This window comes from Zerene cesonia, chromosome 17 (assembly GCF_012273895.1).
Source record: "Zerene cesonia ecotype Mississippi chromosome 17, Zerene_cesonia_1.1, whole genome shotgun sequence".
In the NCBI taxonomy this organism is placed as follows: Eukaryota; Metazoa; Arthropoda; class Insecta; order Lepidoptera; family Pieridae; genus Zerene; species Zerene cesonia.
In genome coordinates, this window is record NC_052118.1 from 6,538,463 (window position 1) to 6,549,766 (window position 11,304).

Consider the following 11,304-nt stretch of genomic DNA (forward strand, 5'->3'; position numbering starts at 1 on the left):
TGTGCCGTATACACTATGACTCGATTCGTGTTCATTATTCGATGTTGTCATCAAATACGTCAATAATTTTTTATATACAATATAAAGTTCCATTCCCATACAGGCAAACGAAATTCATAATTCTTATGTTATTGACTTGTCAATCTACAAAGTATATGATACTTTGATCATTTTAACACCTATCACACACTTAACTTTACCCCTAAACTGCATGAAAAGAGGCTCACAATGTCATTTTAGCGACCGCTTGGCCGTACGCCTTGCAGGCCCTGAAGTTCATCTCCCAATCGGGCGGCTCGTGCAGGTGCTCCCGGCACAGCTGCTCCAGGTCGCTCGCACACGCTAGCGCCGCGCGGACGCTCCAAGTGTCGCAGAGGTCACTTAGTGCGGTTAGTGCCTTCTCTATCTGACGCACCGCTTTGTTGCCGATCCAGCTGTGCCTGGTGGAAAAAAAAATGTTATGTAAAGAAGAGTTATTTTTAAGATTGAAGTAGCTATGATACATGTGAAAATAGAAAATTACATTGCTATCAAAATTTATAATGCTTTTAGACTTTTTAACAGCTTCTATTTTTAATAACATATTATTATTTCATTGGTATTAATTGAAAACATTTAACCAACTAAACATTCATGGAATACTAGCTGCGCCCCGCGGTTTCACCCGCGTAAGTCCGTATCCCGTAGGAATATCGGGATAAAAAGTTGCCTATATGTTATTCCAGTTGTCCAGCTGTCTACGTACCAAATATCATTGCAATCGGTTCAGTAGTTCTTGCGTGAAAGAGCAACAAACACACATACATCCTTACAAACGTTCGCATTTATAATATTAATAGGATTAGTAGGATAGTAGGATTAAAAAACATACTTTTCCTATGTGCATTTACATTTGATTATAAATATTTTCAAGCGATTAGATAGATTAGACAGCTGAATATGTTTAATGATAGTGTATGAAATCGAACCTTTCCACGATAGAGGCAAAGACACTGGGTTTGTCCAACACATCTCGTAGTGCGGGAAAGTGCGCGGGCAGCGACACCAAGCGGCGCAGTTGGTGGTACAACTGCGAGCGAACTTCCTCGAGCGGGGGCGACACGCGCACACTATGACCACTAAAACGAATTCATGTTAAAATTTGTGTAATACTGAAATTGTACTTAAAATTATTAAACATGGTTCAATCTTTAATGTAACTAACATATAAAATGGTTTGTAATCATGAATCTAATCATTGTCATGCGCGGTATTTTAAGTGAATAGCATAAATGAAATAGGCATAACTAAACATAGTGAAACAAATCAGAACTATAAAGTAACATACCGCAAAACTAAATCAACCCGCATCTGAGGGAAATTAGTATGCAATGAGAGTAAAGCTCTTATATATTGGCATTCCATTGCTTTGTACACTTGCACCTCCCAGTGCGAGCGCCACATGTCTGTGTTTTTATATCCATTGCTTTCCACCTGGAATGAGTTAATATTTTTAAGATGCATGCTAAGAATCCGTGTAAAGAATCATATAGGATAAGGTTCATTATATTATAAACATGCCTATTTGATCGAAAATACCTTTAATTTTTTCTAGAATTTATGTATAATTCTAAACTATTACGTACTTTCAAGTTTAAATATCTTACTGGTTTTACTTCTATTTGATACTACTATTACTATAGATTAACAGATGCTGAATAATCTTTTAAAATACTGTAACACAATGCATCTTAATTCGTAAAACATATAACCGATCAGATTTCTCTAGCAAACATTTCAAATCCTCACCATTTTATTTAGTTCTTCTTAGACATTCCTTAGAGAAAAATGTTAAATAGTACATATCAAAACATATTATACATTTTCACTGACCTTTTCTATAATATCCCTAATGTCCTTAATACTTTTCTTCCATTCAGTTTGTTTGGCAAGAAGCTCCGTATCCATTAACTTTTCCACAATACCCCGTATCGCTACGTGTTGACCGGTAAGGTATGTGTTCTGTAAAACGTCATCGTATCTATCATATTTCCATTAGAATCTAATATAGTGGCTATAGTCCCACATATGAATAGATAACATCCGATTTTGTAGGAATACTAATGCCACAGAAATTATTTAAAACTCGTTTAATAATTGTGTCCCGGAAGAAATTAGTGTTAGCTGTGTTTCCAGATCGGTTTCTCATTGCTATCTGCTACTATTTTATTAATCCTTTATCTGTCTTTTAGACTATCTTACGCATCAAGCGTATTATTATACTATTATTAAATAGCTACTACAATGAATAGATTCTTATAAAAATCCGGCTATTCTTCATTAACTTACAATAATATATTTTTCGTACTGTATTAATTAAAGAGTTCATTTAACAAAAACATCATAATCTAGTTGTTAACATTTTCACTATACTAATTCTTAATTATCACCTACTGTATGATGATGTGACGGGGCTTGTTAATACTAAGAAACTGTATTGCCAAACTTCCAAACTTACTTGAGATTCCAATTTTAGTACCATTTTCTTCAAATTCTTCGTATAGATAGCCAACTGTTCTTCGTCATTCCAAAACACTGGTTTCTGATTTTGAACCAAAGCTGATAAGTCCAAAGCGGCTTGTAACATCATAGGGCGAGTGGAAGGGATCATTCTCTCGCCTAACGTGTTATGGAATGACGCCACCTTAAGATGTAACATTATTTTTGGTATAAATATATAAAAAATAAATTTAAATACCCCCCTAAAAGTTTATCATTCATATAAGTCCGTCTTAAATTTGCTGCTGTATTATCAATATTTTTAATTGTTTTGCTGGGGATATTTTTTGTGATTTTGAGACTATTACCAAAAAGCTGGAAACGACAGTTTCTATGCCTACAAAGTTGACTAACAATACTTTTGATTAAAAAAACCGCAACCAAATTGTGTCATCGGTAAACATGTGTTAAAGTATCTAATAATCACTCTTTAATTGCGTTATATGTGCTGCTTTTACAAAATATATATAATAATCTCCATGGCTCATTTTGTTACCTGTTGCAAAGCCCTAGCATACCGCAGGGCTGTCGACACGGTATCAAGTACGCTGACAGAAGGCGGCGGTGGCAGCCCTAGTGCACTCAACGAGCGCGCTTCTAGTTCGATACTAACGAGACGCGGGTTGAAGTTCACTTCCATCATTTGAGTTCCGCTTGAGAATTCTACTACTGGTTTATCGACAGACAGTTGGAGGGAACCGGCTTTGACTTGCGCCTGGAGTAAGATAGAGCATGAAGTCTAGATCTGGAGTCTAGAAGTCTAACTTCATAAAATTTAGATTGTATGTTTTAGTATAAGAAAATTGTTAGATATGACCACATGAGGAACTTTATTCTTCACTATTTCTAATAGTAAATGCATTTCCGTTTGTTATTTATACATATAATGGAGAAAATAATGCAAGGTTACTGTGAATCATCCTTATAAACAATCAATCAATCTTACTGGGTGGACAAAAATATATAATAAAAAAAAGTTTCAAATTTGTTTATAGTTATAAGTATGCTTCAATACCTGTAAATCTCTGCACCAATCCTCATGTAACTGAGTATACATTGTTTTGAGATCGTTTAAAATTTTAATAGCAAGCTGCGACACTTCAGTGGTTTTATCAAACTCTTTAAGATAGTTGTCAACACATGATTGTATTTCTTTGACCTGACAGGAAATAAAATAGTAGTATTTCAACACATTCATAATATGTTGGTATAATCATGAAACGAGATTGCATATACCGTAAAACATAGAATGGAGATTACATTTTTGAGTTGCTATTATGTCAACGTCATCAATGGAGCTGGGGGTCGCCTGATGGTAAGCGTTACCACCGCCCTTGAACAATTGGTGAGGCGTAAGTTTTCAAATTGGAAAGGGATTAAGAAAGGATTGATAAGAAGATAAAGGACTGGGAAGGGTAAGGAAAAGGATATGGGCCTCCGGCTCCCCCACTCACCGGACGAAACACAGCAGTATGCTATTTCACACCGGTCCTCTGTGGGGGTGTGGTACTTCCTCGGTGCGAGCTAGCCCAATTCGTGCCGAAGCGTGCTCGACTACCACATATAGATAGATATTAAGATAGCTAATAATTATAAAGGTTCTTTAGGAACTATTATAATTAAACGACGAGTTATACAATAACTGGATCTTATTAAAAATATTAAGTGTCATCGTTTCAAGGTTTATACGCTAATATGGGTTACTGATTAGCATCAACAATACCTTAGATTCCATCTGTTTAGCCCATTGCACCTGTTGAACGAGTTGCGACATTTCAGGCGGTTGGTACATCCCTACATCCATGTCGTCTGATTCTATCTGGGTTAGAATATTTTTTAACATTGATAAGAGTGATGCCACAAATATCTCTAATTCGTCGTTTAATGCATTCTTAATAAGTGGTCTAATAATCAGCGATTTGTATCGTGAAAATTCGTACAGCATCTGAAAGTATGTATAATCGTTAACTGTTTATGGATGCTGAGGATGTTAGAAAAATAGATTTGTGGGAAAAATATTTACTATAACATATTTTTTTTATATATAAAATACAAGTTTAGGAAGACAAACATATATGTTATTCAAAGTAAATACATACTCCGTTATTAATAGCCTTATGTTTTAGGTCGTAAGGTTCACACTGATTAATCATTCATTGCTGATTAAAAACTTGTAAGTTTTACTTTTCAATTCAACACATTTAATTATTTAAACTTACCTGTTTAGTTGAAGTGTTGTGTAACCTAGGTTTTAATTTCTCAGCAATTTTTGCCTCTGCAGGTCTTAAATTTGCTGAAAATTGGCTCACAGTGTTCTCCCAGGATGTCGACGGTCCATTACAAATCCAGACATTAATATCTAGAAACATAAACGTATCAGAAAATTCTATAAAAAGCACTTCTTTTAAGTCAACTGAAAAATATAATAAGAAGTAATACTTTGAAATGGCTTGAATAATTGATCCGTATTTAATTCCGCTTTTTCAGTTGCAGTCAGCAATTTACTCAGTTGGTTGTAAGTAGATCTAATATCATGTATCTGTAACAGATTAAAATTTTATTGCTGTTATAAGTACCTCATACAAGACAAATAACTGTAGAAATTCAGTTTTAGTATTTAGTATGATTTTCTTTATACCACTTCCGGCAAAAGCAAAGCAGGCGATACACCTGGTGGTAAGTGACCACCGCCGCCCATAAGCAATTACAATGTTAGGGTCATTGCGATTGATTTGCTGGCCTTTTAAGAACTTGTAGGCTTTTTCTTTGAAGGATATAAAATCCATCTGCAGTCCATATCGCAGGCAGATCGAAGCATCGATGACGTTCAACAATTTTGTAGTTCTAGGCAGAATATGTCGCGAACAGCGCAAGGTTGTAGAAGACTACTCATCCACACAGGTGATGCGGATGGATTTGGGTGGATATCGGGCGAAAGCTTTGAATCCTCTAACTGGTTGTTCTTAACCAATTTATAAATTACCTCTTGAAGCCGCCTTTGGAAATTCCCACAGAACGTTGGAATATATGGTTTTCCCTTCCAAGCATGTAAAGCATAGTTAGGCCAATAGGTCTCAGTGAGAGATTTGCATGCACTTATCCACATGTGCACAGCATTTAAACCCTCAGATAATAGCACAAGAATCTGACTGTCTTTCAAGCCATCAAATGGTTTCCATAATTCGACTTTGGATAGAGCATTTTGTATTACATTGCAAAGGACATGACCTGAAAATTAACTGCTGTTAGTTTACTTACATGGACATTATAGTATTGATTTGAGGTAAGTAAATTTCCTTTGCAATACAGCTTCTTAACTGACACAGCCGTTAATAATAATTATAATCGATGTAAATTATTGTGAATGTCTTACCAATTATATCAAAAATGTGAATCATTCTATCTTGTGCATAAGGCATCAGAGTATACCTCCAGATATCATCTAATATTCCTGCTACATTCTCAGCTGTATCACGAATTTCTTGCATATTTCCAATTTGCAATGATCTGAAATTTTTATCAAAATGAAAGAATGCAGCGCAATGAAAAAAAAAATTAAAATGCAAATATGTAACAGATACCTAATTTCTTCAGATATATCTTCAAACAATACACAGAATGAAGAAGCTGCCTCTCTTTCCTTTTTATTTGTATCTTGGGAATGACTAACAGTTTTCCAGTAATCCACTTCATCATTAATTGATAGGATGACTGAAAAAAAATTGGTCAAAGTGGTTTAGCAAGTTCAATTTAATAATATATTTGTACCATTCTTTGATCATTAAAACTACAGATACATAATCCTATACAAAAATTAACTAATAGCTGTCCTGAAATGTCTTTATTCAAATCACAGATGAAAGAAACAACTGTTAAAGCAAAGTCAAGCTACTTGCTATACTTAATGGTGTTTAAAAAATGTACCAAAAGTAAAACCATTTCTTAGACCAAAAAAATAAATTCGACCTTATTTTAATGAGTTAAAATCAGATATGCAAAGTATCTGATCTACAATTATAGGCTATGGGTGGACTTTTGGTAAATACTATTTATGTGAATAATTGAGGAACTAGTTTTTATTAATTATCCAAAGTATCATAATTTTACATGTTGTAAATATTATAATTGAATAGCAATCAAACCTTACCATTTATATTAGAACCTCCTTTACCATGAGTAAGAACTCTGAGATTAGTCTCTAATTCAGACAAGTTCTTATGCAATTTAATAGAATACAAATCATCTCCCTGTAATACAATGAGCAATATGTTACTTTAATAAAATATAACTAAGTATTATGTACTTTACAGAGAATTTTGCAAAATAACAAGCACATCATAGTGAATTCTCACACTCGCAAGCAATGGAGAGTAGATTTGTCGCAAAATTTGATATAATGATTCCTCTGCACTTCTTGTTAAAGTAAGTATATTTATGTTTTGAATAGCATCATCTCCTGTCAAGGTATCTGCTATAGTTTTATAGAATATTATTGATGTGGTTGTGTTTGGTTCAATCTGAAATTGGAAAAATTTAAGATGATATCAATCCATTAACAAAGACATCACTCTTAGGGAAAAGGAAAAAGATCAAGTCAATATTTTGGACCATTTTTCAATGTTCATAAACCATGTTCAAATGTGAATTTTGAAGTTAACAATTGGTGTCTATTTAAGAATAAGCAATTACTATATAATAAAAAGCAATTGATTCGTCATATTTTTAGACTCTAAATAAGTCATTTTCTTTTTCCTTCAAAAGGCTTTTACAGATCTGAGGAGTCTAATTTAACATATTCATCATAAATAAACTTACTTTATTGTAGAATACAAGTAGTTCATTATTTAGGCAGGTTTGAAGTAGAAGTACTTGAGAATTGTGTATAAATTCAAGTAATAATTCTTCACAATTCTCATTTAACTTGAAAGGACTCTTATAGAAATTAGCTGAAAAAGTAATTAAATCTAAAAACTTTATAATTGGAAAAATAGTCTTAGGCTAATGATTTTTTTGTCGCCAGAATTGTCGCCAGAAGAACCTTTTTTGTCGTACAAACGCTTAATAAATTTCCATTTTCGAGTTTTGCGCTTAGCTGCTGCTAATTATAGGCGAATAATTTTTATTGATATATAATAAGAGAATTATATTCTAACTTAGCGTAGCACTTGAAATACATTCATATGGGTTATAGATCAATGATAATGAAAATTTAAAAATTCACTGTACTGTATACTCGTTACAGAACAATTTATTAACAGGAAGATAGAACCTGTACCCTAGCCCCTAGGTAGGAGCAGGAAACTGCCATTAAATATTGTATTAAGCATTTTAGTGTACATATATTACTTTCTGTGATCACTGTGTTATGTATTTGTACATGAAACGTTTGTTTTCTATACAAAGATTTCATTACCAATTGTAGTCAAAATAAATTCACGTATATCGGACATAGTAACGGAATCTTCATTACACCAAAACTCAAATAATTAAGCTCTATATGAATTGTGTTTAGTAAAAAGTTTTTCTTATTTTATTAAGAAAAAACGCTATTCGTATTTGTATACAAAGTTCTAATCTGTTACCATGGTTACGGTGTCAGGTCTGTCCACAGATTAAGTACTAGGTACTCCGTCGTGTAGGTAGGTACCTAATATACTATGTAAGATGGTAAATTTTCATTGCTATATTTCTTAATAGCTGTATATAAATAACAGGTAATTTATTTTCTACACTGCCGCTTTATGAAAATCTCTAATTTATGAACTTATAGAGGATTGCATCAAAAATGTTCGCTTGTAATCTCTACTCTAGTAATATGGCTAGCCTTTTTATTTTAAATAGTGATACACATTTTTAACTACGTTTTGAATATTTGTCCAAGTTTTGTGTATAAAAAAAACATAAATGTATCTTTTTTATGTCATTATCGGCAATGGACTGGTGGGTCGCCTGATGGTAAGCGCCCATGAACATTTAAATAAATAAATAAATAAATAATAAAATTTCTTTATTTGTTTCAAAAAGTTTCACATGATATAGATATATATATATATTGCATTGAACCCCACACTAGGATCCCCTGTGTTGTGAGGCTCAATCTCTTTCATCGTATTACATAAAAAAGTAAATGTTTAATTATTACATGCCATTTTGAGTATTGAGTTGAGTGTATGTGTGTATGTGTGTGTGAGTGTGTGTGTATGTGTTTGTATGAGTGATTATATTCATATTAATAGTACGTTAATGTTAAAGTTTATATTTTAATCAAGAAATTATTGTAACGAGGTTTTCAGTTTCTAAGTAGTCTAGATTAAATAGCCAATTTGTAACAATTTTTTTACAGCGGAACTTAGTCATAGGATAGATATTTAGCTTTTTGTTCAATTTTGAATATAAGTATGGTCCCATGAATATAAACGCCTTGCTACCGAAAGACATATTACAGCTATATTTTCCCCACGTCGGTTTTCTGCGTGAGCGCTCGTTCTTTATAATTGTGTGTGGAGCTATTTTATGAAATTTTAATATTACTGCTAATATGTACAGCTGACGCACCGATAGGATACCAGCCTCTTGATACAGTTCTTTGGTTGGATGTCTTAGATTCTTTTTTAACATTTGGAGAGCTACAAGGTCGATTGCAGAACGCTTACGCTTCTACAAATGGATTGCCGACTTCAAATTGGAAAGGGATGGAGAAAGGATTGAGAGGAATAAAGGAATGGACTGGGAAGGGTAAGGAAAAGGATATGGGCCTCCGGCTCCCCAAGTCATCGAATGAAATACGGCTGTATGCTATTTCACGCTGGTTTTGGTACTTCCCCGGTGTGAGCTGCCCAATTCGTGCCGAAGAGTGTACAAAAGAATAATTTAAACATCCAAGAAAAAAAGAATAATGTCAAATGTCAATTAAAACTGTCATTTGTCAATGTCAACGCTTCGATTGCGTTATTGCGATTTTATCCGTACCTATTTAATTTCAGATAATTCATAAGAAACCAAAACTAATAAATTAAATATTTTGTTCAAAATCACCGAATCGAAAGACATATTAAAATGATGCGTTTACGTTATGTATGTAATGAAAAATACTTATTGTGACATATTCTTACATAAACATGTATTGGATAATATTGAGAAATAATTGAATACGTATATTACAAAATTTTCAGGCTATGAACACCGTAAAAATGATCCGAGGCAGTCGTTTTATGAGTGATACTACTCAGTCTGTGGACACAACCTACATGGAAATTCCTGTTTACAATGTAGACAAACCACAAACATTAGACAAGAGGAAGGCAAGGTATTTATAGATTTTTAAGAGAATTAAAAGGAAAGGATATGATATATGAAGGATAAAAATCATATTCTTGTTCATAGAACTATCAACAGTCATGCAATTGATTACTTTAGATGTACATTATATCATTCAAACTCTATGTGAAAAAAAACACGCTGTATTCCTAATAACAACTGTTCCTTTTGATTTGTTTTGGGCCCTGTATATGTGGTGTAATTTGTCACTTCCCTTAATTTCATTCATTTTGCCATGAGTCTGTTTCTATTTCTATTTAAAATATTATTGTCGTAATCACTGACACATTTAAAATATGCTTATAATGTAACTTTGGAATAACATTACAATTGTTTATATTTCAGACTTCATTACCAGTCTCGGAAGCGTGGCATGCTGGAGAATGATCTACTACTTAGCACTTTTGCTAAGAAGTATCTAGATGGTTTTTCTGAGGAACAGACTATGATGTACGACCGTCTCATCAACTCTCCGAGTAATGACTGGGATATATATTACTGGATTGTAGAGAAGCAGCCAACACCCAAAGAGTTTGACAATGAAATAATGGCCATGCTTAAGAAACATGCAAAGAATGAGGAGCGAGTAGTTCTATCACAACCAGAATTATATTGATTTTAGTATATTATTCCATCAGATTCAACATAGGTTCAAACCAAAAGTATTAAATCAATAGATTTATTCTATTTGCAGAACATCTTCGGATTCTATGGGTTACCTTTGTATTATTTAAATACTATATTTAAATGAGAATTTTTTCAGTCAAGATTTTATTTAAAAATGTATTCATTGATAGTGAAAGAAAAAGTCAAAATTAACTTAAATTTATAATAGGCTTACAGCTATAGATGTATTCTTGTAATACAAAAACTTAAATTTTATATATATAAATAGTATAATGAGAACTTGTTCTTAATTTATTTCTTTACTCTGTATGAATAATACAATTGTTTTAATAGGTTTTTAAATATAGTATATACAAATTACTGAAGGTTGAATCTTAAATGAATTAATTGAACTAGTATCAACTTAAATAAATAACAGTTAGGTAACTGTATACTGTTGACAGTTAAATTTTGTGATGTTAATATCATATAGACAATATTGTTCAAATTAATTTGTAATTTATTTAAATGCTTAGTTTAGAAAGTTAAATTCAAATATAAGTTGTTAAGCATCTATGAGTTTGTTTTTACATTTAAGATCCTGACAAACTTTTAAATAATGGGTTTTTTAAGTGAAGGTAATATAATTTCCTTATAAATTATTACATTTATGAAGTATTTTAAATAAATTTTAATAATTTTAATTTCAGAAACAAGAATCACTGGTCTTAAATTTGACACAAACAGATACATCAATCATTTAGGTAAGTATTCTCATCTTCAATTCTGTGAGTTATAATAGAAGTATAATCACACAATTTTTGTTGTTGAAATATAAGCAAA

At 32.5% G+C, this 11,304-nt stretch overlaps 2 protein-coding genes across 2 annotated transcripts in view; one reads left to right on the forward strand and one right to left on the reverse strand.

The window, feature by feature from the left end:
* Nucleotides 1–7,988, reverse strand: part of LOC119833379 (cytoplasmic dynein 2 heavy chain 1) — a 46,387-nt gene extending 38,399 nt beyond the window's left edge. Inside the window, exons 1-17 of the mRNA XM_038357366.1 lie at nucleotides 7,952–7,988; nucleotides 7,354–7,484; nucleotides 6,891–7,055; nucleotides 6,686–6,785; nucleotides 6,120–6,249; nucleotides 5,912–6,045; nucleotides 5,522–5,766; nucleotides 4,978–5,077; nucleotides 4,758–4,897; nucleotides 4,262–4,483; nucleotides 3,554–3,697; nucleotides 3,035–3,253; nucleotides 2,498–2,683; nucleotides 1,873–2,001; nucleotides 1,328–1,473; nucleotides 969–1,118; nucleotides 228–440 (exon numbers count right to left, since the gene is read on the reverse strand). Of these exons, the coding sequence (XP_038213294.1) occupies nucleotides 228–440; nucleotides 969–1,118; nucleotides 1,328–1,473; nucleotides 1,873–2,001; nucleotides 2,498–2,683; nucleotides 3,035–3,253; nucleotides 3,554–3,697; nucleotides 4,262–4,483; nucleotides 4,758–4,897; nucleotides 4,978–5,077; nucleotides 5,522–5,766; nucleotides 5,912–6,045; nucleotides 6,120–6,249; nucleotides 6,686–6,785; nucleotides 6,891–7,055; nucleotides 7,354–7,484; nucleotides 7,952–7,988 (2,591 nt within the window). The remainder of the gene's footprint in view (nucleotides 1–227; nucleotides 441–968; nucleotides 1,119–1,327; nucleotides 1,474–1,872; nucleotides 2,002–2,497; nucleotides 2,684–3,034; nucleotides 3,254–3,553; nucleotides 3,698–4,261; nucleotides 4,484–4,757; nucleotides 4,898–4,977; nucleotides 5,078–5,521; nucleotides 5,767–5,911; nucleotides 6,046–6,119; nucleotides 6,250–6,685; nucleotides 6,786–6,890; nucleotides 7,056–7,353; nucleotides 7,485–7,951) is intronic.
* Nucleotides 7,989–9,461: 1,473 nt separating this feature from the next.
* On the forward strand, nucleotides 9,462–11,037 carry LOC119833524 (succinate dehydrogenase assembly factor 2-B, mitochondrial-like). Its single transcript, XM_038357573.1, has 3 exons — nucleotides 9,462–9,612; nucleotides 9,711–9,844; nucleotides 10,201–11,037. Exons 1-3 carry the CDS (start codon nucleotides 9,595–9,597, stop codon nucleotides 10,469–10,471), a joined length of 423 nt encoding a protein of 140 aa, XP_038213501.1. The 5' UTR covers nucleotides 9,462–9,594; the 3' UTR covers nucleotides 10,472–11,037.
* Nucleotides 11,038–11,304: the final 267 nt, after the last annotated feature.